This window comes from Cyclopterus lumpus, chromosome 12 (genome assembly GCF_009769545.1).
Source record: "Cyclopterus lumpus isolate fCycLum1 chromosome 12, fCycLum1.pri, whole genome shotgun sequence".
NCBI lineage: Eukaryota > Metazoa > Chordata > Actinopteri > Perciformes > Cyclopteridae > Cyclopterus > Cyclopterus lumpus.
Window position 1 is genome coordinate 12,726,536 of NC_046977.1, and position 27,249 is coordinate 12,753,784.

The 27,249-nt window shown below is 40.8% G+C and overlaps 1 protein-coding gene across 1 annotated transcript in view; it reads right to left on the reverse strand.

Annotated features, from left to right (window-relative positions):
* The window catches only part of LOC117740566 (matrix metalloproteinase-17-like), a 51,603-nt gene that overhangs the window by 9,357 nt on the left and 14,997 nt on the right, over window positions 1-27,249 (reverse strand). The window contains exons 2-6 of the mRNA XM_034547041.1: window positions 21,892-22,024; window positions 21,672-21,807; window positions 11,287-11,573; window positions 2,029-2,205; window positions 942-1,044 (exon numbers count right to left, since the gene is read on the reverse strand). Coding sequence (XP_034402932.1) covers window positions 942-1,044; window positions 2,029-2,205; window positions 11,287-11,573; window positions 21,672-21,807; window positions 21,892-22,024 — 836 coding nt within the window. The remainder of the gene's footprint in view (window positions 1-941; window positions 1,045-2,028; window positions 2,206-11,286; window positions 11,574-21,671; window positions 21,808-21,891; window positions 22,025-27,249) is intronic.

The following is a 27,249-nucleotide window of genomic DNA, read 5'->3' on the forward strand; positions in this document are numbered from 1 at the left end:
TGGTTCGGGTGTGTGAGTGAAAATACATAAATGGACAAAATTAAGCCAAATTATCCTTGATAATCTGAAAAACGACATGCTGATAGCGGTCCAACTTGCTTTAGGGAATTACTTAATTAGACGGGCAGGCTCCCAAGCTCACTCTCGGCCTCTTTCCTAATTTGCTTTGTTGGCACCTCCTGACTTCCTATGAAGCACCAACAATCTCTCTGTTACAATAAAGGTTGAGTATTCCTGCATGGATTCATTACAATATTTCTTAGTGGAAGTGGAGAAAGAGCATGCACATTAGAAAACGATCAGACTATAATTACGCCGATGTACAAGGAACTCTATAATGACGAGCAATACAGTTACACTGCAATAAATACCACCTGCATTTGGCCTATTAGGAGCATAATATTCATATGGAAGTAGCTGTACTTCTATTATTGCCCTAATCTTAATAGACACTTTTATGGCCATATAAACATGCCTAAGGAATTGATATCACATTGAAACAGAATAACGTAGTGAAAAGAAAAAAAGAAATGCAAATGAAGAATTTTATGAGCATTTCCAACTTTGGCAACTGAGGCCAGAAGACATATCGAAGAGCAGCACTTCTAGTTTTTAACGAGATGTGTCACTTTTGGTGCCAAAATTGTACTGCGCCATCCCGGTTGTTATCCTCTCTGCTGCACTCTGGCCACTGCAGCACAGGCCGTGTCATGTTGCATGGGATCAACAGAATGAGTGAAGGCTGGAAAGCATAAAACAACACTGTAACTATTGTGAAGCAAGAGCACTGCATTTGAACTCGGCACAGCAGTAAGATCCTATGAGATAAGATGCCCACGGACTATTGAAGAGGCCGGATTGGATCTTTTAGTGCAGTAAAGTACCAAGTTGTTTTGTGCTGCATGTGAAATATTCCAAGACACTGTACATCTTCTACTCACAGGAGGGTGGATCTGTTTTCAGGAAGGTCCAGCAGGACAGGAGGTTCAGCCGTCTGGGAGGGGTTGCCTGGTCGGTTTGTATGGGACACCGAGTCTCTGACACCTAGGAAGGTGTCAAATGTCAGCTCCAAATGAATATAAAGCAACATTCTTGTGATTCTTGGTTATTTTATCTACCCCTGTTTGTTTGCAATGCTACCTATGCTCATATGTTGTACCATATTATAACAGTGCACACAATGTGTGTAATGTCCCCCTCTTTTGTGTTTGCTTTATTTATTTATTCACTGCACTTCATGTTCACCCTTCTCTTTCCTCACACTGCCATTTGCTTTATATCCCAGAGCGATTGGTGTCTCATGCCATCATGAGGTACAATTAAACCATCCATGTTTACATTAAATCAATAACCTTCCTCAACAGAGCTCATCAATTGCTGCTTCCTGCATGAGGAGGCCTCTGTCTCTTTAGTCTGCGGAGCTGTCACCAGCAAATGGCTGTTTCCAGCACTACTCCGGGAAAAGTACATAATTACAGCAGAGGCTCTTAAGATATGGTTAGTGCAGAAGAGGAAGATTCTTTGAAAACAATGGTGTATGTGTCCACACTGTTCTTGTTTCACACACTTATGCACTTATGAGACATCTAGAGGAGGCAGAAACATCTTTCAAGACTCAAATGAACAGCTAATTCAGACAGTATGTGGTGTAACAGAGATATCATGTTCATAATAATTTTTCCATTGTTGTTTACATCGTTGTTTCCAACGTATTTCCAAATACTTTGGAAATACTTTTAAAGGCTGACTGTAAAATGAATTGAACATGGACTTCCCACAAATGTCATACATGTCATTTATCATTTGTCATTTGCAGTTATACGGTGTCCTTCTGTTATATGGCCATTTTGTTATATTTTCAACAGCATCTTCCTGAGTCCCAAGAAATTACTTTTTTTCCTGTGTGTGCACTGTTTTTTTAGTGAAAGGCAGAATTGTTAATAGAAATGCAACAAATGTAATCGCCCCCGTTTTATCTCTTTCACACATAACACACATATAGTAAGTTGTCTACATGATCCTGCGTACCGTAGAGCTGCCAGACGCGGACCTTGTCTTCATAGGGTAGGTCGTATTTCAGAGGGTCTCCTACAGGACCCTGGTAGTACGGTCTCATGATGGACTCTATGGCTGAGGTGTGGACCAGGCCGATGGCGTGACCAAACTCATGGACCGCAACCGCAAACAGATCCATCCCATGAGATTCTGACGGAGACAGAGAGAGAGAGAGAGAGAGAGATCATTACATAAAAGAATAAATCATAGTCACAGTTGTTTAATCTGACTTTTCTTTTAAAATACTAAATACTTACAGGGTCAAAATGGGTGGTAAATGCTCAATCTGACTTCCTAACAATTCTCCATGGAACAGTATATAGGCCTATCAATCTGTACCTGTGTGAGGGGATGAACAGAAACTACTATTGTAACTGGTTACCGTTGGGTTATTACTAATTTAGAGACATAAGATGGTTACTTGTTAAGTGTTTTCTTCATGTGATAACCATGAGAATCTTATGGCGTTCAGCTATGTGTACAGGACTGGTTCATACACATTGCTGTGGAACGTCTTTTTTCCTGTGACCAATATGATGGTTCAAATGGTCAAACATATTGAATACATTGTTCATAAATCTTTGAGTTTGATGTTTGAACAGGGCATGAAAGATTTTTGGGAGATGGCTTTGGAAACTCACCAATGTGACCAATTTACTGTGTGTCCTAAATTGAACGAATCAAAGCACTGTTCAGGTATTTTATACGTTTTCAGCTCATCTGCTTATGATGCAAATTAAGAGGCATGACAGACAGCTCAGGAGGCTTTAAGTGCTGTAAGGCATGTGGTGTAGTGAGATAACTATGGTAAAACTGCCCGAGTTCCTCGGCTGGCAATCAAAAAGGGTGGAGAGACACCTGAAGAGGCTTCGGGCTATTAAAGCATCCTTCCCTCTATGTTCTGCAAGAAACAGAAAAGAAAAAGCCTCCCAAACTCTTTGTCTGACTTTGTCAAGCAAGACAAAACCTGGGCTTGGAGATTTAGATTTGCAAAAATATGGAGAGCTAGCGTGTCAAGCCAAGCTAGCTTAGAGTTCCTTGGTGGCTAAGCTGAGGTCTGCATTCAGTTAACCTAAGGTTGGCCTCAGCAGGGGACGTGCACTCATGCCTACAGTACCCCGTTGGGGTATTCAGGAGGCAAATGCCAAGTCTAATCTACAGGAGCACATGGTGCAGAGAGAAAAGGTGGACAAAAGAAAGGAGAGAGAGAGAGAGAGAGAGAGAGAGAGAGAGAGACAGAATAGGGGCTCAGAACAGAGTATGTACCATGTCATCATATTCACAGTCCATGGGAGGCTGACAGAATGAACGTAATGCCTGTGGACAAAGTAGGAGCAGGGAGAATTGGATGGATGAACCAGATTCATTTAGGGAGGCAGAGAGAGATAGAAAGACAGAGAGTACTTTTGTGTAACTCCACAGACTATTTAATTCTTTTATATTAGGGGTTCAATCTTTGTTCCGCTGGATTAACCAGTGAGCCATTACGGAGGTTTTTTATCAATCTTAGTGCTCTCATTGCATGATGCTGATGATGGGAATTAATTTACTAGACTTCTAAACTCTTTCTGTCTTCCATTCCTACAGTCCTCAAAAAACTAGGATCTCAGGATACAGTGGCTTTGATCGTAGAGGGCCTTAACGACGGCAACCTCAAAAAACAAAAATAACATCACACAGCCTTCAGTGGATTCCCTGAAGGTTGCCTGCAGGGCCAGCATGTTTGTGGAAGACTGGCTCAGTCAACATGAGTCTGAAGAAACTTTGATAGTCATCATGTTTGAACCCCCGATCCCTTGGCTTGCGCCAGCTATTTGCAAAATCCCTCCATTAATTCTTAGTAACTAAGTTGGTTTCAAACAAGTGATTCATCTAAAATCACGTTGCACCATTACAACTTCATAAATGTCTACTTAGGACGTTAGTAATATATACATCGTCTCGGAAACATCTGTAGCCCCGTCCAATCAAAAGCCATTGGAAACAAGAAGCCATTGTAGCGACACAAGCTGTGGGATAACTTCAAAGAATTACAGTTTTGGTGCGCACACAACATATTAAACTTAACTGAAATATTCAATGATACTATCCGGGTCATATATTAGCAAGCTAACGTTAGCTTTGCCAGTTGGTTCTGTTAGCTGAACAACACGTAGCATTTACAAGGTCTTCATATGTAGTAACACCTAATCTCTCCTTTAGAACTAAATTGTGTGGTGCAACACATTATATATTAGTGATGTGTAAATTGAACAACAACTCTGGGACAATACATAATCTAAAGGCTTCAACTTCCTAGAAAGTACAATCTTTCTTTAGGACTACTATTCACCAGGAAGGCTTATCATATGGGTTGATGGTTCCTGAGGACATACAGCTGGTCAATGATAGTGGTGTGGCCCACAGCCAAACATTCAGTCCACCACTACGCAAAACATTTCTCTCACGGGATGAGACCAGACCACACAAACAATTGAGTAACCAGAGATCATTGCCAACAACGTCCTCATTGCCCAAACCCTCCCTTCCAGGAAGCAACTCAGGTTAATGTGAGCCAAAACAGCCTCTTCCCCGTAGCAGTGCTCCTCATCGATACATCTGATATGCCACAAAATGGTAAACAGAAAAGACAGCCATCATTGTGGCAAAACAACATTGTCCTTTATCAATGAGTTTGCAAATATTTAGTTGCGTTTCACGCTCACGCTATACAATACATTTTTAACTTGATTTGTGCAAGGGATCTTCAATTGTTTTTAAATAAATATTGTTTTCGTGGGAGTTTTCCTCTTATTTCGTCCAATCAATATTTTTCCAACTGCATTACAATGTATTTAGAATTATTTCTAGAGGAGTATTCGTTCAAGTTGTATTTCTGTTTATTGTTATCATAACTATGCAAAATGGGTATTTGAGACTAGTCAAGGCTTTCAGTGGCAAAATGGTTTGCAGCAAATATATCTCGCCACTCAGTCCTCAGTCCAATTCCTTAATAAGTATACAAGATAGTTGTAAAAACTGCATTGTGAAAACTAAATAATGAGCCTGGAGCAACCTTGTGTAACACAGAATTAATCAGTTTGTGTTGTGGTTGCCTCGCTCTTCTTCAGCTTTATCAAAATTGAGTTGACGGTGATATACTGAGCTACATTTCAACATGTATGGGGATTCTTTCCCCCTCTGTTACTAGTTTCAATATCTTCCTTCCAGGTTCTCAAACATTGATGGTAAATGAAGGGAAAGCTTTTTACATGTTGATGATATTTCACAACAGAATGATGGTTTAAGCAGCGCCTCCGGGGCTCCGGTCCAAGTAAGGATCATTTGTTGTGCCATGAATACAGAGCAGTCAAGTGCTCCATTTACTGCGATGTGGTATAATGTAAAGACTCTCCGGCCACCACTGTGCTCAACTTTAACAAGGACGAGAACGATCTAGCTCATGTTGCTTGTATTTATTTATCTTAATTGTAAAGATGCATATTGGTTTTGCAATTAAAATGTTCTCATTTTTTTCCTTTCTTTTTTTCCCATGATAATTTATAATTAGTGCACCGGAAACTCGGAGAGACAATGGTTAGAAATGACCTCTTACCTATCTGAAATAATAGTAATGGCATACACAATTCAGCAAGTGTTTAAGCACACATTTTCCACAGGCCACAATAGTATAATCCCTTCCTGATATCTCCTGCATGCTCAGTTAGCCCTAGCAGAGCTCTATGTTTACATGTTTATCCACTGGAGGTACATGAACACAGCTCAGTCTTATTGTGTAAACTCACCAATACTGCAAGTCCACTGGCACTGCTTACATTTAACAACGGTGACAACAAGCAACCTAATAGCTGTGTTGCCTCGATGACTCAGGAGACCAAAACACTCAAGCTTGAAAAAAGATATACTGTATTATGTACCTTTAATAAATAATGGCAGAACTAGATCGATCAGTTCATGTTACTTCTTTTTGGAGGAAAGATAAACCAGAAATAAGTAAATACTTAAGTCCATACAGTTTAGTGGATAAAGGCTCCAGTAACTCTGCCCTCCTCTCGTACGTACCTACTTTAACTTTGTGGTTTGTTTATGGTCTCTGGATTCTGATCCTGTTATAGTTTTCTATTGTGTATTGCACTACAACACTTTGTTATCAACTGCTCTGTGATGTGATGTGATATAAAAGGTATTATCTGATAGGAAGTTTAAAGGAATGATAATATAGTAGCATTACACTGTCCAATCTGCCTACTATGGTCTTATTTTTGGGTCATTATTTTTTGCAGAATACATGAGCTACATACAAGGATGCATAATCACACTATAGCACACAAAGAAAAATGTCTCGAAAAATGTACCTGCTTAAAGACACTTAAATTGGGGTAATCAGTTTGCAGAAGCAGATTGCTGGTAGTCTGCTAATTAATAGAAGCTATCTGCTGCGGATCAAAGCAAAAACAACACATCCCGACCTCCACTTATTTGTCTCACCGAGACTCCGCCCTCTCACAAATCCTAATGGGGGGCGGAGCCATCAATCACACTTCAGGGGTGAACTGGTCCGCTAAATGTGGTGCTTAATATTCCACCATTCAGCATCATCACACACATTAGGAGATGGCCTTGGCAGACTTAAATGTAGGGTCCCGCAGAGAACAATGCACCAGGAGATGGGGGTAGGGAATTAGCAAAGGCAATTACTCCGCTACGGATTTGTCTGATAAGGTTCATTTTTCTAAAGACGATTACATAGCTCTGCAATCTGCTGCAGCACCGACATTCACGTTTTACCCACTGGGCTGACCTAACAAGTTTACATCTACTCAAGGGATTAGCGTGCTTTTGAAAAAGTTGCTAAGAACAACAATTTACGAATCTGATAGCTTTGTGGGAGCAGAGCTGAGCCAGACCAGACGAAACGTCTTCCGCCTTAAAGGCCTCTAGAGCCACACGTAGAAGCAGTGATACAGTTGATGATGCTGGGGGAGCATGTTGTGAGATAGCAGCAAGGTGAGGCTGGCAGAGTGTGACTTGAAGAAATTAAGAGTTGTTTAATTAACTTTTTTTCCCCCTACGCCTCAGTGCGTCAGTCTGGCAGCCTCACAGAGAGAGAGAGAAGGCAATCTCAAGGGTTTAGCAAAGCACCCTAATCCAGAGGTGAGCCGAACACACGGAAGAACCACAGAAGACGAGAGAAGGTCTGCGGCTCTCTTTTGGGGGGCTGATTAAAAGACGTTTGAGGGGATTCATCACGTTGGAAAAAATAAGCATCCATAAACATAGCAATGTCCAACCAGGTATGACGGTTCCCACATCGAAGGCCACTTTACTCAACAAACACAATGGGCAGCATCATCCTTCAGTCTCCCTCTATGAATTATGGTTGGCAAAATCAACATGACGTTTAAAAATGAGCACATGAAAAGCACCATGATTGAGGCAGAGAAATAAATCACCAGACGAGGGCCCACCTTTGACCGCTCCCTCCCTCACTGCCCTGTTCCATTAACCAAACCTACATCTGTGCAGCTGTTCCTCCAACCACACACACGTCTGCACTGCAGCATCATCTGCTTGTCCGGCCACGCTGCGGCCCGGTGGGAGGTCTAATTGGAGCAGATTGAGCTGCTGTCCTGCAACATATGGTTCACAGCCAAAACAAAGGAGGGAGACCCAAGCAGGTCCTGGCCCCATCAAAGACTCACCAGCTGGGATGGATGGATGGACACACACACACACACAAACACAAACACACCCCCCCTCCACACACACACACACACACTTCCGTTGGGGCCCTTTCTTACGGACAATAAAAAAACTGAATAAAAAGCATGTTAAATTGGAATTTGGTTACTATATTAAAACACATTGTTAAACCAATTTCCGAGTCCAAATCTTTGCGATAAAGATTTGAAATTCACACAATGTTTGTCGTTGTTACTAATTGAAAAAAGTCATTCCATGAACATGTAGCTTGTCTGATCCCAAGTGCCCTTGTTAAATACACAATTCCTTTTGGCTTAGCTGTGTTAGAGGGAAGTGACTAAGTGATATTAAACGGAGACTAAGAAACCAGGCATGCATTCATTTCAACACTTTGAATTCAGTTAGGAAAAACATAATGTTATTTTAAATTCATCCTTCAGATCCATGGTATTCAACAAGCGATTGAACCTCTGGTCTCACACAATATCCGCTCATTGTTTGCAACAGAGTTGAACTTCCTGCTTATTGTGCGTGACAAGCGACTAACTGTGTGCGAGTGAAGTGGTGATCAGAGCTCTTGATGCAACAAAGCATCACATTGGACCAAAAAACACAACTTACAACTAACTAATTAACACATATTTTATCAACATCAAAATACTGCAATTACAAGACTGTTCCAAAGGTCCACAGATTTTTTCCCAGAATGCAGCCATAAAGTATTGGTGCATGAACTTGTTACTGAGCTCTGTTTCTCCCAGTGCGTTGCACAGGATAATGTACACATTACACAAAGTCATCCAGTGAGTGTATAGGCATATTGCCATTGCATCCGTGTGGAAAGAAATCTCTCATACTGTAAGTACAGCTGCTTCAGGAGCTTGCTCGTTACTACTTGCTTACAGAAGGCGCTTCGGGTTCAGCCTCGGAAGAGGTATTCATGTCAGGTTTTGTCATGTATTCATCTCTCATCCAGGAATTACTCTCTTTGGGATGTGCGAGGGTGCGGTGAGAAAAAAGATGTGTATTTAGAAATAGATATAAGCTGCCAAGTTGCCCAATTCTACTTTTCTACTGGAAGGATGAAACGGCTTCACTTGGAAACAGAGGAGGAGTAACGGTGGCGAACGCATCACAAACTTTTGTCAGCCTTTCATTTCTTGGCTGCCGGGACTTTCCAGCAGATGATGATATATATAGCATGGCGGTAACAATGACTCTTCCCCTGCTTAGGCACTGTTTGCTATTCTATGGAAACAAAGGCAAAATACCACCATCAACTACCCGCAAACTGTGTGTACCGAGTGCAGCACTGTCGTATGTCTTTGAGGAGAGACTGTGCATCATGTTCCCCATTACTCACTGAACCCCACGGTGCCTCCTTTTAACTGCAGCTGGTCCCCTATAAGTGACAGGTGATGATAAAACATCTTCTGTGGGGCTTCCCAGTGACATAATTAATCACCTAAAATTCTAACAACCCTTTTGCTCATTTGTTTAGTGTATCAGCCGATGTGTGTCACTTTAAAATTACATAAACCGTATGCCGATATCTATTATAGCTTGGTGCTGATGTGCGTCACTTTAAAATTACATAAACCGTATGCCGATATCTATTATAGCTTGGTGCTAAATTACCTCAGTCAGAATTGCACCCTCAGGACACTCGTCTATCACATATGCTGCATGGCATTTCTTTTTTTGTGTCCTGGTATTGATGGTAAGTTAGAGTGCCGTGGCTTCTGCTCACAGCACAATCTCTTTTTGAGATAACACAAAGAAAACGTATTGGTACGTGTTCCTGCTTACACACTTGTGTTTCGTCTATAATCTTCTTGACAGTGTCCTAACAGTATTTTTAAAGGCCTTTGTCGCATTCGAATTGAAAGGAGTTGGTAAAGTACCAGAGCGTCTTCCAACGACAACTTCACTTCGACTTCATTCTTGGACTTGTGAAACTCGTGAGGGACTTTTCTTTTTCCTAAATGTTTTCTCACATCATCTCGACCTCTCTTCCCGTCATGTTTGTCTCTCTCCTCTGCTGTCCATCCATCTTTCAAAAAGAAGGGATGGATGAAGGTACTGAGCAGAGGAGAGAGGAAGGACATTTCAAATCCAGTCATCCAGATGAAATGGGAGACTAAAGAAAGCAAGTCGGAGAAAAGTAGAGTTAATGATTCATGTTGTCATTCGTGTGACCGCACTGAGACAGCCTCTGCCTGACGATGCATTCAGCGCGACTACATCACTCCATGCGCTCATTTCATCCGGATGAGTGGACTTATAGTGCTCCCCTGCCCTTCCAACTCCCTCCCTTCTTTAAAAAAGAAAAGAAAAGAAAAAAAGAGCAAAGGACACTGAGGAGAAATGATGAAGATGCTGAGTGACAAGACTGCCAAAGTTTTGAGAATGAGACAATTAGGTCACATTGTGGGGAAAACGGTCCTGCTGTGCCACCAATAATTTAATTTAAACCAGTGAACACGCACGCACACACACACACGCACACACACACACACACACACACACACACACACACACACACACACACACGCACACACACACACACATTTCTGCAGAGGTGCAAAAAGGACGCGAGTGAATGAGACACAGTGTTGATGCTTGGACTGTGAGTGAGTGAACGTATGAGGTAACCTTCTCAAGCCAAAAGACCAAAGCACTGTGTTGTGTTTTCCAGAGCTGTCAAGGAATAATGAATATTTCTAATATAAGCTCATCTATCTTTGATTGGCAGAGCTGATTGAATTCCATTTAGAGCCGCTGTCATTCTGTCCTCATTTCAAACTCGCACATCTCCCTCAGCGGGTAATCATGCTCTTTCAAAACTGTTTGATGAAAGTAATTTGGTCCGATCATTCAGGATAATGCCGCATAAAGCAATCTATTAGCCCACACAGCTCCAAGCAAAAATACTGCATGGATATGTTTCACGGGAATGGGCCAAACACAGCCTGTGTGTCGATGAGTAAAAACAGACTTAATAATAACACAATACAACAGATACCAATTATCCTGGCTCTGGTTAATAAGCTACCTTGGCAATGAATTAAAGCTTCAGTTCAGTGCAGTTGCCACGGGGTACGCAGAAAGTTCAACTGAAATGATTTGGGTTGAGGAGGGAAACAAACAGACAAATTGGATTTCAAACTGGTATTAATTTTTTTTATTGTGAACGAAAACTAGCCGGCGAGCGAGCAAATTAGTTGAAATGTTGCTATAAGTAATGGATACATGTTTGAATCAGCTTAAATGGTTTTAAATACGACATTCAGAGCAGTGATCAGTGGTATCCGTTATGGATGCAGAACAGAGCGCCGGCTATTATCTAAGCAGCGGGACAATAATGTACACACACACACACACACACACACACACACCTATAACTTTGCATACAAATAGTTGTTTACTGCGGTATTTAATCTCTGAATATCATATTGAGAAGCTTCAAAGCTGTAATGGATGGAACAGTTGAAAATATGTTTTACACAAGATTGCAGCATTCCTCACCTGGAGATCTGAAGGTCCAGGCCTCGTCATCATCAAAGTGTGTATCCCCAGCTGTGAATCTCTCTCCGGGGAAAAAAGCGTGCGCCACCGTTCCCCCTGGCCCGTCAAAGGGATATCCATCGTTGTGGTCGGCCTTAGTGAAGTCGATCTGAATGTCCGCGTCACTGCCGGCCACTTCATGGAAGTTCAGCGGTGCGATGTCACTCCAGACCTTCAGGGCGTAGTACATCAGGGCTCGGACCGTGTCCCTGCCCAGTGAGGCCGAATCCTTAGGGTAGGTCCTCACTCTGAGAGAAGAGAGGGGGGAGACAGATCATGTTACATAAGAGAAGAAAGAGATGGGGTGAGGAGGAGAAGGACAGAGTCCCCCTGCCCAAGGGGGGTTGAGATGACAAGAAAGGAGAGGAGAGAAGAGGTGGCTGATGAAGGGAGAGGATGGGAGACTTGACAGAAGAACAAAGTAAAAGTGGAGAAAAGAGGAGAGAGCTGGGCAAAGCGAGAGGAGAAAGGGGGATGACGGACAAGAAACAAGAGGGGAAGAAAAAGAAAAATGAAGGAGGAAAGGGTAAAGGAAGTAAAATCCATGGTAGGAGACAGGATAATAGGATGTCAAATGTAAGGGTGACACATCACAGATGAATGGGGAAGGGATACGAAAGGAAAATGTCTGGGAAAGATGGAGCTGAACACAGGAAAAAGAAAGGAAGCCGGTTGCAGCAGTCGATACTGGCAGAATGGAGAGAGAGCTCGGAATTGTAGAACAGCATAAAGGTCAACTGTGCAAAGTTTGCCACTGGGACAGACCTGCACAGAAACAAACAAATGATGTTTGCATATAGTGATTCCACAGATTTTAGTTTTTCATGGTTAAGTGCCCCTCACACATACTGATAATAAATAGGGAATACAATGCGTATCGCACGGCTAGATTTCCCTTTCCTTCCTTATTTAATTTCCTCCCTATTATCACACTTAGCATCTCTCAAGCTATTTTGACTTTGCGTCAGTGACAGTAGAAACAGGACAGGAACAAACAGAAAGTCCTCCAGAAGTTTATTTACCCCTTCTCCTTCTCCATCATTCCCTCTCTTTGCCTCTTCCTACTCCATCATTCCCTCTCTTTGCCTCTTCCTACTCCATCATTCCCTCTCTTTGCCTCCTCCTACTCCATCATTCCCTCTCTTTGCCTCCTCCTACTCCTCTGCCCTGAACTTCTTTCTCCCCACAAAAACCCTCTGTGTGAATACAAGAAGCGATTTGGCCACTGCAGGCTGCTGTTGGACATGTAATCAAGGCGCTTGGCCTTGAGAGAGTGCCGCCTCACATTGCTTAAAAATAAGCACCGTTTTTTTTTTTTTTTTTTTTAAATCAAAATCTAACGAGAGAGAGTCACAACGTTGAAACATTTGCATCACCGATTGTTGCGATACATAATAAAAAGCACCAATGGTACTTTAAGGTATAAATATGTTTAACATTTCGAAGGTGATCAGGGTTATCCGGGGTGCACGTTTGGACTTCTTGATTTGATCAACCATCTTGACCTCTATAAAAAAAGAAAAGAAAAAAAGTGGATATTGACTCTCATATTGATTGTCATAGACAGACCTGAGACATAGTTTAATACTACAAAGCAAGACGTCCCACACATATCGACTGAATTGCACAAGCATAAACAGAAGATATTCGTCTCTGATAGTGTGAAACAAAAAATGTACTGACAGGACTGACATAAAATGGTGAAAGGCAACCTCGGGAGAACATCAGTTCCTGCATGTAGCTGCACCAAAACAACAATGACCGTCTGTCAAAACACCCACATTTCTAGTTCATTTGCAAGAGGTAAGAAAATTTGAGTTTTGAGAGAATCCATTATTTTATTTATTTTAAACGTTTAACGTTTTAAACTTTTTTTTTCCTGATGACTGTTGAACCGTTCCTCTGATTCCAGCTTCTCTCCCACAGTTTTATTTTGCTCATTTACCAGCCTCGGATCTCTGGTCACGGTGTAGGTACAACAGCGGTTCATAATGATGCTTTCAATGACTCTTTCTGGGTTCTTCATCTTAACTGATTAATGCAGAACTCTTTGTTCTGGCATTCTCCAAAAAGAGATTAAACAAAAATGTATCCAATACAGTATGTGAAAAAAAACATTGGCATTCATGTCTAAATGCCATTTCAAGCTTTTCCCAGTTTGTGATTCAGACTCATTGCATTCGTTATTGACAATATAAAAACCCCAGTCTCCACCCTGACAGCTCATCACAGGCGTTTGAAAGTAAATGCTTACACTCCAAAAACCAGCCACTTACAAACTTACATTCAAGTTGAGGCTGAATGGCTGAGTGTACGTCAATGTGTGTCTGACAGAAACAGTGCAATGCCGTTCCAACAATCTTAAGATCATATTGTTCGTCTTTTTATGAATTCTACTTGGTGACACTCACTATTATATTTCAGATGAACACACTACTACCTGCCATAATATGAGGGAGAGTGAACAAAAGCGGGACTAAAAAGCAGACGCACAGACTCTCCTTTGGCAGAAATATGTCTGACATCTCCCCATCTTCCACAGTTCTAACTTTAGTCAGAATCAGAGTTTGTTCTTTACGAGTATGACGAGTTCCTTAAGTTTCAGTGTTTCTCCAGGCTAAAACACTCAGAGGGATCAGTGATCACACAGACACATTTCCATCTCTGACAAAGTATGTGATGTCTCCTTTTCCTTACCCGCGAAAAAATGTACCTCATTACAAAAGCTCTTTACTAGTGTTGTATGAGAGAGAGAGAGAGAGAGAGAGAGAGAGAGAGAGAGAGAGAGCGAGAATAGATGGGCGTACATGGGGGAGGGAATTCAAATCCGTAGTTTAAAAGAATTAAACTTTATGGAAGCTTTTTCCTCCATCGGCAGTTATGTCAACTTACAGTAGTAAATTATACACTATGGCAAATATATCACCATGCCTTCCATGATAAAGGGTATTTGTAAAACATGAATGAGAAATACCCTTTTCATGTCTGTACTATGTTATATGGGTTCATCCTGCCAAACAAGATATTCACATTCACTGAGACCTGACATTGGAAAATAATGCATTCTTCTTGTTAAACAAATTGCATCTAAACCAATGTCCATTACTGCCTTAGCTTTTATTGAGGTCCAATTGTATGGTCTTTTGTTAACAGGATATTATAATATACATTGTCAACTGTAAATCAAAACATGAATTCATGTTTACCATTTCACATTGCACATGGTGTTTGCTTTTAAGCCCTGAGAGCGAGGGAAGCCTGTATGAAGCCTGAGAGGTGAATCTCCGAGCTGGAAACAGCCAGAAAGCACTAGCTGCTACTTGTTGTTGAGAGTACTTAAATTAACTTAAATTAATAATAATGGTTGGGCAGTGAAAGGGCTCTATTTAAAAAAATATTCCAGTGAGTCATTGGAAGTATAACAGGGGTGCCATGGTCCCCATTGAAAACGTTACCCCGTGGGCAAACAAGAACATCAATAATGGAGGATTCGGCTAAACCAACACCGCTGTTTTAAAAAGATTTACTTTCTGCAATATCTGTGAATGGCAGCTGTGATTTGGTTGGGGTCGGAGAAAGATTGTGGTTATGGAAAAGTAAACTGTGGTGAGGTGTAAGTAGGGTTTGGCAACTAAAAAACGTTTGCTACGGTTAGGGGAAGATCTTGGTTTGGTTATGAAAAAGCTAACTTTAATTGCATATGTGCATAAATGCCCATCCACCATCCCAAATTGCAATTTGATGGGCTACTGGGCTAGGAAATTACAACCTTGCATTAATACGTCTATGAAACAAACAACCCTGCACAATTACCACGGCTGTAGGCGCTTTCCATACTCTACGATTGAGAAATGTTTATCAGCACGTTTTGTATTTACCATGAACTCAGCAGTACAGTTTGCTGACTGACATGTTTTCAATGTTTTTTTGATTCCAAACAACCTTATACACACACACGCACACACACACAATGAGCAACATTTACTGTGGTCAAAACATCATTTCAGGTAACAAAGACAGCAACAAAAGTTACAGCTTTTTGCTCGAAATGCAATTTCACTATAGTCGTGATGTTTCAGGTCCCTATTCCACTCACATGTCAATGCAGCGTGTGGGTTGTGGGGATGGGGCAAGATCCAGCTTCCTCCTCCACGGATTAGGAAAAAGTCATTTAACAGTCTTTGAAATTAGTTGGACAGACAGAAAGCTGATTAAGGTGCGGACTTCACTCTCTCGACCTATTGAGTTCTGCGGCACGATTTCCACCGTCATCTGACAATTGAGAAGGCTTACGTGTGGGAAAAATGTGCACGTGCTGTAGGAGCTTACGCTGACATGGAAAGACTCAAGACGTTTCAGGCACACACGTCCGCACGCACAATCTTCTGTATTTCACCTGTTCCACGTACATTTTACAGGCCTTGCCGCATGCACAGTGATGATTCAGATAAAGAGAGGCGGACGGGAAAGAAGAGAGGGATGGATGGAGGGAGAGGAGACTAAGACTCTTTTGCTGTCCCCCGCCTTCAGCCTCTCTGAAGGCTCTTACCTCCTGTGGCTCTGCTGCTCCTAGGAGACATGAGCTGACATCAAAAGTGATGCTAAAACGTACAGCCGCACACACACACACACACACACAGTGATATTCACCTCCTGTGCTGCGCTACCCTCCGTAGACATAAGCTGATTACTCTGGAAATTGAAAGCTCATATGCAGACGGTGATTCATATGCTCATATGCATTTGTAGATGCACACATGTAGTGACACAAACACACTCACAAACATGAAAATGTTTTGCTGACAGACACAGACTCATGCTGTGTGTGTCGTGCTGTCTATTATCAACAACTCCTCATACTTCTCTTACACACAAACACAGGCACACAGGCACACACGCACGCACGCACAGACACACACACACACACACACACACACACACACAATGTCATTCAGGCTGAAGATGAAAGACATTAAATTAAAAGGCTCTGCATGAGCCTTCCCTCTCCACAAATCTTTCTCTACCCCTTTCTCTGTCTATCCTGACTATCAAAGCCACCAACTCAGAGATGGCAATGTGAATTCTAGAGAAAAATATAATGGGCTCTTAATAAGATAACACTTAACAATAGTTATAGTTATTACTAAGGTTCAGCAAGCAATTTCAGTTAGGTGGCCTCAAATGGCAGCAGGGAGATATACGTTTAGGATTCCAACTGCCTATAAGTCAATAAACTCTTCTGTGTGGCAGAACTGCTTTGTGATACAGACACAATGGTAGATTGGTGATTGGCCAATAATAGAGGTAGCTCTCACATATGAGGGAAACTCAAGGGACTAGCTTCCCTGACTAAGACAATTTCAACATTGTTAATCAAGATAGTTCATTCAAAAAGAGTCCTCCAGTGTAGTGCATATCTCCGCTTGTTCAAATAGCATGTAAACAAGGATGCATTTTAGGAAATGTAGTAATTGCCACTACTGCAAAACATTTGAGGCAATAAATAACAGCAATTCCTGTGCCATTCTCCCACCTGCTGCTTTGCGTATAATTCCACTTTTCTATGAACTATTTCAAAATATGTGTGTACCAAAAGCTGTCCATGAGCGGAATCAACATATTGATGTTGAACATCTTAAGAGTCCATCTGTGTGAGAAGAATATTATGCCATGATGAAGTCGAGTTAACATATTTTCCAGAATAAATTAATTTGGCGGTGGATATAAAATCCACTGAACAGTTAAAATGTGCTTCATTGTTTCATTCAGTAAAATACAACAATGATGATATATAGATTAGCTCTGTATGGTTAATCCCATTATTATTTTTAGTTAGTACGAGTTTATGGAAGTATTTTTTTTTATACCACAACTCTGGACCACAATGAAATATCTCAAATGTCTTTGCACAGGTAGTCATGGTTCCCAGATTTCTGTTCAGTAAACATTTTAGTTTGTTCAATTCTTTATTTTATGACCAAATTCCTTTACCATTAGCCTAAACTGTACTAAGATGCTAAATATACTAAAAGTTAGCATTTTGTCATTATTAGCGTGTTAGCACGTTGATGTTAGCATTTAGCACAGTACAGCCTCACGCAGCTGCTAGCATGGCTTTGGAGTGTTGCAATCAGACCAGTAACTCAGGCATAGATTATTATCTTACTCCATATTAGCCACATAGCCCCTGTGGGGATATGATAGATGTCATAGATTAGCCCTTAGGGTACACTATTGTAGAACATCTCCCAATGCAGGCCAGAATGCAACATTATTCTAACTCATTCAACTCATTCAAATTACATGGTTGAATAATTAATAAGACATATTACAAGTATTTCATAGCTGCCGAAGGAACAAGGTATGTGGTATGCATGGCCATTACTGCTAGCATCTTTAAATTATTATAGTCCCAGAGCTACTTTTACGACTATACCATACCGGTGCTATTGGATACAGCTGTGGCATTTCTAAACACTCACTAACAACTGTGAGCTATGGCTATAATTAGTACATTGATGGACCCCTGCTGCTGAGTTATGACCATAGGTATACTAAATATTCTCATTAGCGACTGCCTTGGACTTTGATATGTCTTTACTGTTTTTAAATAATTCTCACTGGCTTCAGAGCACGAGGCACCACCATGCAGGCTTCACAAAACAATGGCTTTGAGCTTTAGGGCATGCTAAAACAATAATAATATAAATGCCACAAAATGTTAAAAGCATGATCCCCCTGTGAATTTACATCTATGATGGATTTTCATTGTAATTAAGTGTCTGTTCATGTTCCTACATCGCTCATTATCGTGCTCACTTCATTGACTTCATTGGCTTCATTAGAAAGATGACAAGTCTGAAGAGACTGATGAGAGTTGGGGATTTTTCAACCCAGCATTTAGTCAGTAAATCCCACCCACTGTATCGGACTAAATAGATGCAGAGTGAAAAGTTGCAATCTTCCTCTCCATGTTTGCTGCTTGTTTTATATTCTTTCCTCTTCGTTATCCTCGTCCCAATCTCTTCTCTGAGCTTGCTACCCACCTATCCGCTTGAGTTATCAGTTGGGCTGCTAATGACTGCCAGGCTGTCTGCTGTGATAATGGGCCAAACATAAGAGATAATGAGCCAACAGTGGACTCCTACACAACTGGGCTGTAACATACTTGGCTGAGTGCAGTGTGCAGTATGGGCGTGTGTGTAAGAGGAAGAGAAAAAGAGTTAAGCGGTTAAATTGGGGATTAAGGGCTCAGGCCTGGCACAAAGACTTGCAGACATCATCACAAAAATAATTTACTTATATTTCTATTGCAGAAAAACACATTTCTTGAATCCCAGTCCTTAAAATCAATGCATACTTAGCCTAACCCCTTATCTTTTCTTTTTCTCCCCCTATGAAATAACACTCACCACCTCCTACTCTGCACATTTTCAGAACACAATGATGTGATTGATGTGTGTGAACAAGCAGAGGAGAGTGTGAAGTGTCAGCCAGACAGACACTGTCAACTGTGCCGAGGTGAGCTAAATCAAGTATCGGGCAAGTCTTTGTTTCTAACTGTAAATTAATATAATAATCTAATTAAACAATACATAACGGTGCAGAAACCTTTGCGAGATACAGGACTAGATAACGTGTCACATTTTAAATGCTTAAGGAATTGAAAGCCTTGATTACTGTGAATACCCAAATAAAAGCCATAGTTCAATTCAAAGTATTTCAATAAATGAATATAACTATGCAGGAGTACAATACTTTGCATTGCTCTTTCTTGTAGAGCTTTATATTTATTTTTTAATCAGAGCATGGGGACGCAGGCATAATAACTTTGCTGTTGCACACTGGTAGCAACTACTACCACATTTCATCCATATCATTGTGGTATGAGCACAAGCTCAAAAGAACCATGCAGTGCTGAATGAGGAGGACTGATGAGTAACTTAACTAAGTAACTCTTGCAATGATGGCCATCTTAATGTGAATAACATAACTAACTGATGTTGCTGTTAACATGACAGTTACCATATGATGACTTAATGTTGACTTTCATTCAGTGACCAGACTCCCACTTATTATTACACTGTTATAAAACTACAATAAATTAAATCCTAATAGACTAATGTGGGATCTGTCAAAACCAATAGCAGAAAATGAACAAACTATTGCATTTTGTGTCAGCTTCTCAGACTTTGGGCACCACAGCAGTTGATCCGTCGTTATGCCTCATCCCCCTGCTGCTAATCTGTCAAGCTGCCAGTGCTTCCATGGAGCCCACACTGTCACTAACTGCCCTCCCTGAATGAATATCATTGAATCCTACAGATCACAGTGTAAAAGTGAAGCAGCACATCACCGACCAATCGAGACAGGAGACAATGAAATTAAGGAACAACAATGTTCCTATTCCGATTTATTTACTGTTAAATAAGCAAAATAACCCGTAGTATCTTGCGTTGTTTAGAAGTGCAAATGTAGTTCATGATACGTACAATTTTTTTGTACGTAGAAATGTAACTTTTTAAAAAACGTATATTTCCTCCCAACCTCTCGGGGTAACGGGTGTCACTATTACTCGTGGCCCAGGCACAACATTTAACTATGACTTTCTCAAAATCCACAAAACCAGCCATTTGTCAGAGCTGGCCGCTGTTATGACTCGGAAAGAGTCAACTGTGTTTTTAACTTTATCTGAACATCATGTTACCCTCCAAATGTATGCATATACCTTGCCTTCATAGCTGAACAATGAAATAATAGAAAATAATATATTGATGCAAAAATGATGTTGTACTTTTCTTTAATGTAGTGGATGAAAATACTAATATTTAATATCGCTGTCAGATTGCATCTGACTCATTAGATGTTTGGAGCATTATCTCAATTCTGTCAGTCCTGTTCAGCCATATAATCTAATAAAGCAAAGATAGTGTGAAATATTGGATGATAAAAATAATTTTCCAAACTGAGCAGTGAGAAAATCACTATGCCAGTGCTCCAATGTCAGCTGAAAAAGACAGAAGCTGAAAGCACGACCAGAGAATTACGGTGGCAGCCAATCTATACAGACTAGTAATCTTTTGTTGTTGAGCTTTACTAAAAATCTGTATCATATGGAAATCTCTCTGCATCTGAAGCTGCAGCATATAGTCCAGTAAAGTGTTCTACAAAGCTGAGTGCTGTGAATACAAAAGGTGCTTCACTGGACCCATGGACTGATGAAAAAATCGGTCATATTTCAAGGTGGAGTTAGCAGACGGGTTCACGGTTTATGATTGGCAGCGGCACAAAGAGGAGAAAGAAAGTTAAACCCCAGCAGGATGGAGGCAAATGCATACACACGTGTGTGCTTGTGCATGTACATTCTAGAAATGTGTGTAGGCTCTCCTGACGTCTGAAATTATGTGCATATCCATATTCTGCACCACAAATCAGCTTATAGCAGCTTATTGTTAAATCAGCGCTGATAGCTTGTGTGAATCCCCACAGACCGACCATGTTTCTGCTGTCTAACACTATAGGCTATGGTTTCTCAGGTGGTCATGAATCCATAATATTCTATCGTGGGAGACCCACCAATGTATGATTCCCTTTTTGGGAATGATACACTTGACTTTCTTCTTTCACCACCTGTGGGCTCGAAAGATAGCTCTCAAAAGTTTGTATGATGTTTTTTTTGTGGAAGATGGGAGCTGTTCGCAGCTTGGAGTCACAGCAGTTGAAATATATTCCAACAATGAAACAGAGTCACAGGTTCCAATCCACAGGAGCCTCTTCTGCAGCATTACCTACTTTCCTTCTGTTGATCGTCATGTTTAGTGCATTTCAAACAAGCCTCTTTTTTTCCAATAGATTACTTCTGGAGAGCTTTGATGATATATGCAGGCAATGACGTGAGAAAGTAGTAATGCATTTAGCTGGAGTGAGCAGAGGTCCAGTTCTGCAGGTGCTGAACACCAGAGAGTTGGATTATGTTGCAGGAGTGCTTTGGGAAGTTTCTATTTGTAATGTTTTAATACGTTTTTGGAGGTGACCGTAGGAATTCATTGTAATTAAGATAGACTTGAGAGATAGTTATATTTTCAGAGGAATATAATTGCAGTAGAACGGCACACATTTAGGATGGATCCAATTAAGGGATATACAAATTATTCATGAATTTTCTTTACTTCTGTTGGCAAGTAGACATCTTCAATCACTTAAAACGATATTATATCTTATAAGGTTAATAGTATCATATTTCTTTACTGAGAAGACAGCTCACTTTCCCATCTGTTGCTTACAGTATTGTAGCGGTATCAACATGGTGTCTATTAAACTTTATACATGTATGTAATTGTTCCTACCTCCAGGACAGGTGTCTCTTGTTCCATTTGTTCTGAGGAGTCAGGCTTCGTTTCCTGCGGCCGACTGTCACCTCGGCCTCAGAGACATCTGGTAAAGAACATCTGGGTGTTGTCATTAGGCCCAATGTGGCTTGGTCTAAGAGGAGAGGAGGCGAGAGTTGGTAGTGTTCTTAATTGGATTGAAGTATATCATTTATTCCTCTTACAAACGGCCACATACCCCAGACTCCGGTCTCCTTCAGCCCTCCGTACTTCTGCATGGCTTTGATGGCCTTGGTCAGGGCCTCCTTGGTCTGAAGCTGACCAGTCACTGGGTCAGGGGGCGGGAGGTAGCCAAACTTACTCAGCCAGTCCTGGAGGGGAAACAGTAGACACAGAGTTCAAGGGTCATCACGAGCATTTCAAGGACTCCAGGTATCCCAACGCCGCTGAGAGGGGTCCGACACCTGTTCATGTTTACTGTCTTTGAATACCGTGTGTCTCCAAGCACATACATGTGTGCTTGTATTTTGGGCTTTTGGAAAGAAGCAATTGTGAGTTGGCATTTTGAAAATGATTATTATTGGCACAAGAAATCATTTTGCATCTCCCAAGGTAAATTACAGTACCCAAAGTGTTATTTCACAGTCGGTTGACAGTAAATACAGGCAACAGAGCAAGAGTGATGCCATGCAATATGTTACAATTACATTTTAGACCACAAGGTCAAGAGGAAGCCCACATTGCTATTTGTTTCTTTAGACACCCTGTGTGCTTGCTCTCCAGCAAAAATAGAATCCATGTATGTACAAATGCAGGCGAATAAGGCAATACTTGTGCTGTATGTTGGCGGTGCAAAGTGGGGTCAAATAGGGACAATGCGACTTCGCCAGTCAGAGTTCACTAAAGTTGAACTCAGTACGATGAGAAGTTGCAAATTGAGCACATGTGTGAACGTGTCCCAATACTGCAACCCCATATCCATTGGAGACCAATGAAGTTGCTGCAACTTGAACGTTGCTCTTCCCCCTGTCTTGCCTTTTCTCCGCTAAGACCTTACTTTGTCTTGTTTCTCTCTTCCCTTCATCTGTCTCCACCCAGCCAAAGCCCCCTCCTGCCATCTCATGATCTGGCAGCCATTAAGGAGGTGACACAGAGCAATGGCGAGGCATCCTTTCCGTATCGACAGCCCCGGTGAAATCCCATTAACTGAATGATTTAGCTCCGGCATAGCTCTCTGTTGGCTGATATTTGCCTCTTTATCCTTGGCTGGTTTGATATGCTCTCTCCTCTTGGTTCTGGCTAATCGGCAAGCGGCAGAGTTTTGAATGCACTGAAGTCTCTCAGTTTTCTTTTGGGGGTGCCAGTAAAAAGTGCATTACAATAATCGAGGAGGCTTGAAGTAAAGGCATGAATCGGGTTTCCAGCATATTTTTGATTTATAAATTGTTGCACTTTAACTTTAATGTAAAACGTTCTCCCTGTATTGATTTTTTTTGAAAATGTTTAACACACAGTCTGAAAGACCAACCGACGTCTGAAGACATTTGATTTTGATATAGTCCATTATATCAAATGATGTACATATATGTCTGAGAGGACAAGGATTGAGACGTCGTCGTGACAGATCAAAAAATATGGCAAGAACTTTGAAAATGAGACCCACATTGTATTTATGATAATAAACCAGACATTTCCTTTAAATCAAAGCACATTTAACAAAGCATATGCCTGTGTGCATTGTGTGAATGTGCATACGTCCTTACAGACAAGAGGTTTATGTTCCTCTTCTCTGTAAGCAAGGTGTGCTGGTGATGGATTACATCTGCCCTGTCTACACAACCGCAATGCCCCGTTTTCACACTCATAAACTTACCACATCAAACTTTTTTGTGGAGCCAGCAAGTAATTTAGAGCCCGACATCGTAGCTCATCGAGAGGGAGCAGTAAAACCTGCCAACGAGTTCAGTAACATGCTGAACACTTCGAAATGATATCTGTCACCGTGTTTAGGTGAGACTGTGTGTACCTTCAAAAGGTCTGCACACAAGTCATCTAACGGAGAAAGAAAGATTCCTGGATAAGGAGAACAAACTTAAGCACACTTATAGTAAAATAGCAATAATTTTGTAAGCTCAAAGATACAATCCCGAAAAATAATGTTTCTTCTTTCCTCGGGTCTTCAGCCTCGGAAAGGATGATGTAGTTGGGAGAAAAACACAGAATCTGGTCTGTACAACAAATTAATTCTCTGCAAGTCTCTGATTAACAATAACAGCTCGGATGGCTGCCATTTCTTTTATCGCTCATTAAGATACACTAAGTACAAACACATACACATATAATACATACACACTCTGAATGCGCAAAAAACGGATGTGTATCACTGTACTGCATCCCAAATGAGAAGCATTCTTTTCAAGCCTTTGATGCTGCAGTGGTCACTTGTTTGACTCCAACATTGCAGCAATGTTTTGATTGCTGTGTTGTGTTTTGCATAAAATAAGAGTGTGGACTCGTACTTTCTTGTGCCAGAGTTGTAAAGCAGAAAAAAAAAAAAAAATCAGTTTTAATGGCAGTGTAAAGTTCAACTACTGCTTCAAGCAACATAGAGAAAAGTACGTGTTTCTCTCTTTATGCTAATATATACAGGAAGCGGAGAGTATGTGAAATAAAGATAGAGGAGACAAAAAAAAGTCTCCTGTCAAAAAGTGATTGAGACTTTAAGGTCATTCAAAGAAAAGAACTGGAGAGAAAGCGTTCTCTTTAAATTTGATGTCTTCTTTTCCTTGAGTCTCACTCATATGACATCAAGCTGCTCGGCTGGTTGTTGTTGTTGTTTCAGGAGCTCTGGAGAAAAGCAACACAATTCTAAACCAATCCGTTGATACAGGAAACCTTATTGCTGACGAAGATTAATACTCATTAAAGTGCAGAGAAGTTGAACCGCGTTTTCATCATGAACTTCAATTCTGTGCCTAATTAATTGTGTCAATAATGGAGCAACGTATGACATGAATAGCAACAATACAACTGCCTTATGACCTCGCTCTGCAAGTGAAGGAGAGGTGACTTCAGTGCTGGAATGTGTGCATATTCAAAGAGATCAAATGCAGTGATCTGAAATTAAATACATTAAAACACTATGGCTGAACATTAAAAAGTAATTTGGCATCCATCTCTAAAGAACGATAAATAGAGAAAGGCATTAATTGCAAACAATTTAAATTAAAAAGAGATGGATTGCAATCTAAATCAATGAATGTTGCAATAAAGTGTGGGTTTAATGAGCGCATAGACCCAACATTACATCCTCTCTCCGTTTACCAAATGGTCAGATACAGTGTTAATTTATTATCAAATCACCATCCATCATTTGTGAAACTTATCATTAAATCCATAGAAAAAAAGAAAGACAATAAACAAGCTAAATTGTCTCTTTTTTTTCTCTCTCTCCGTTTTCTTTCTCTGTTGAAGCCAGAGCCTTCTCAGCTGCAGACCAGCAACCCAGAAGCTGGTATTCAATGTCTTCAGCAGGGTACATTCTTGCTGACGTGGGGTCTTGACCCCATGTCCCAACTCAGGCCCAGGGGGTTCTTACCACTTAGCCTTCTTAGTGATAAAATGACCTACAAAGCTTTCATTGGTCTGGTGAAGCAATACCAAAGGAAACATGTCCATATATAATGAAGCAGGGCTGCTTAAAGGGAGTCAAATGCTGCTTTTTTACTGAGTTATATCACATGTTAAAGGTTTAAAGGTGGGTTTAAAATATATCTACTCAATAATGTAAATACATTTTTTTTAATGCTTTTTGTTATGTGAAAGCAACTCTCATTTGCAAGTAAAATTAAATGACCATTGAACCACAAACCCAAGTAGCCATGTGAAATTAAAATGCCACCTGCTCTACCTCAAAGACAAAAGTTTGGTGGTTAAAAAAAGAAGTTTGGCATTTTGGGTGATATGGTGAAAGAGAAAAAGGAGAATATACATATCAGTAAATATGAAGCTACCTCCAGCAACTTGGCAAATATAGAACAAAAACAGGGAACATTCACGAATGTATCATGTTAAGTCCCTGAAATTATATATTTTGTTATTAGCTTCTTACTATCAGCAGCTGGGTCCCACATGAACATCCATTTATATGAACAATTTTGATTACTTCAAAAATATCACACTGCTTGTTACTTCACTTGTCAATCCAATCTGATGAGGACATCAGATGTCTTTTTGAGTGTTAATAACTAATACATATTTGTTCAGATGTCATTCATATTTAATGCCACAGAAAAAAAAACTTCAAATCCATAGTCTCCCACATAGCCCCATCATCTATTATTCGTTCATCAACTCCTTCATAGCTATATGTCTGAGAAAAATACCATTAGTGCTGCAGAGTCCCGCCATTTCTCAACAAAACAACATACCGTTGTTTTCTTTCCTCTTTTCATTTGAATACCGGTAGCTGTGCTGCATTTCATCAATCTCAGCAGCCCTTTTCATCACTGTCAATCAGCTGACATTCATCACTGGCTGTATGCTTCGTGGGGGACGGGGCTGCACTGATGCACTTCACTGTGGTACAATTAGACAGCCTCCTAAATCAACCACGTCTGTTGATGTACCGCCAACTGCAACAGCAGTCAATTTTCCTCCGCATGTAAACCCGGCAGATTAAGCTCTCGGTCTCATGGCATCCTTTCTATCAAATGTGGTGATCAATGTGTGCTCCTGCTTTCCCCATGTTCCGCACACCTCGAGTCCCTCGGTTGGCTGATATGATGATGAATACCATTAAAACAAAAGAAACCTGTCAGCTGGCAGAGAGTTCTACTGTTCCTATTGAAGAAGCCATCTCCTCTGTGATAACTGCTTTAGCAATGTTGGAAATCAGCAAGTTTGCAACACAAGATCACTTTCTCTCCCAAATGCAACACTTTTGAGGCCACGTATGAGCATTGGAGAGCTCCGTCAGACTCACAATTTGCAATCAGCAATTACTTGGGAAGTGTGCTTTTGCTCCCATTTGGTACCAATGCTTGCAGGACCCTTGTGAGAAGGGCCCGAGGTCCTTCGGGATCCGATTGGATTTTGGGTTCACGGGATTATCGAATTAATGTGATAAAGTACTTTGATCTCAGCTATTTATTTTCCTGGATTAGCCTCCACAGTCCATTGAATTTCAAGGAAATATACAATATCACAAACTCAAATGACCTGGATGCCACTTTAAACATCAGGGAATCTTAAGAAAACCTTGCCACTCCAGACGGACCATCATTTTATAAACTTTTCAAAAGATGCCCAGTCGAGTTTGACCGTCCTCTAAACAAGCATAGTTTCTATTTATATTCAACGTCTCTCTCCAAAACTAATTGTGTGTATCCCTGTGGTCTTGAAATGGTCTGAATGTATTTTCTTTTAAATAACATACTTATCTTTCAAGTGTAAACCTGTATTATTTACATCCATGTGTATAGCAGTCTTCAGTTCTTCACTGCCCTTGTTAGCACATTGCTGTGTTTCTTGGTGCTTTACCAGCACCTGTAGATAAGTGGAACACTGTGAAACCATTGTCAGGAATGTGAATGGA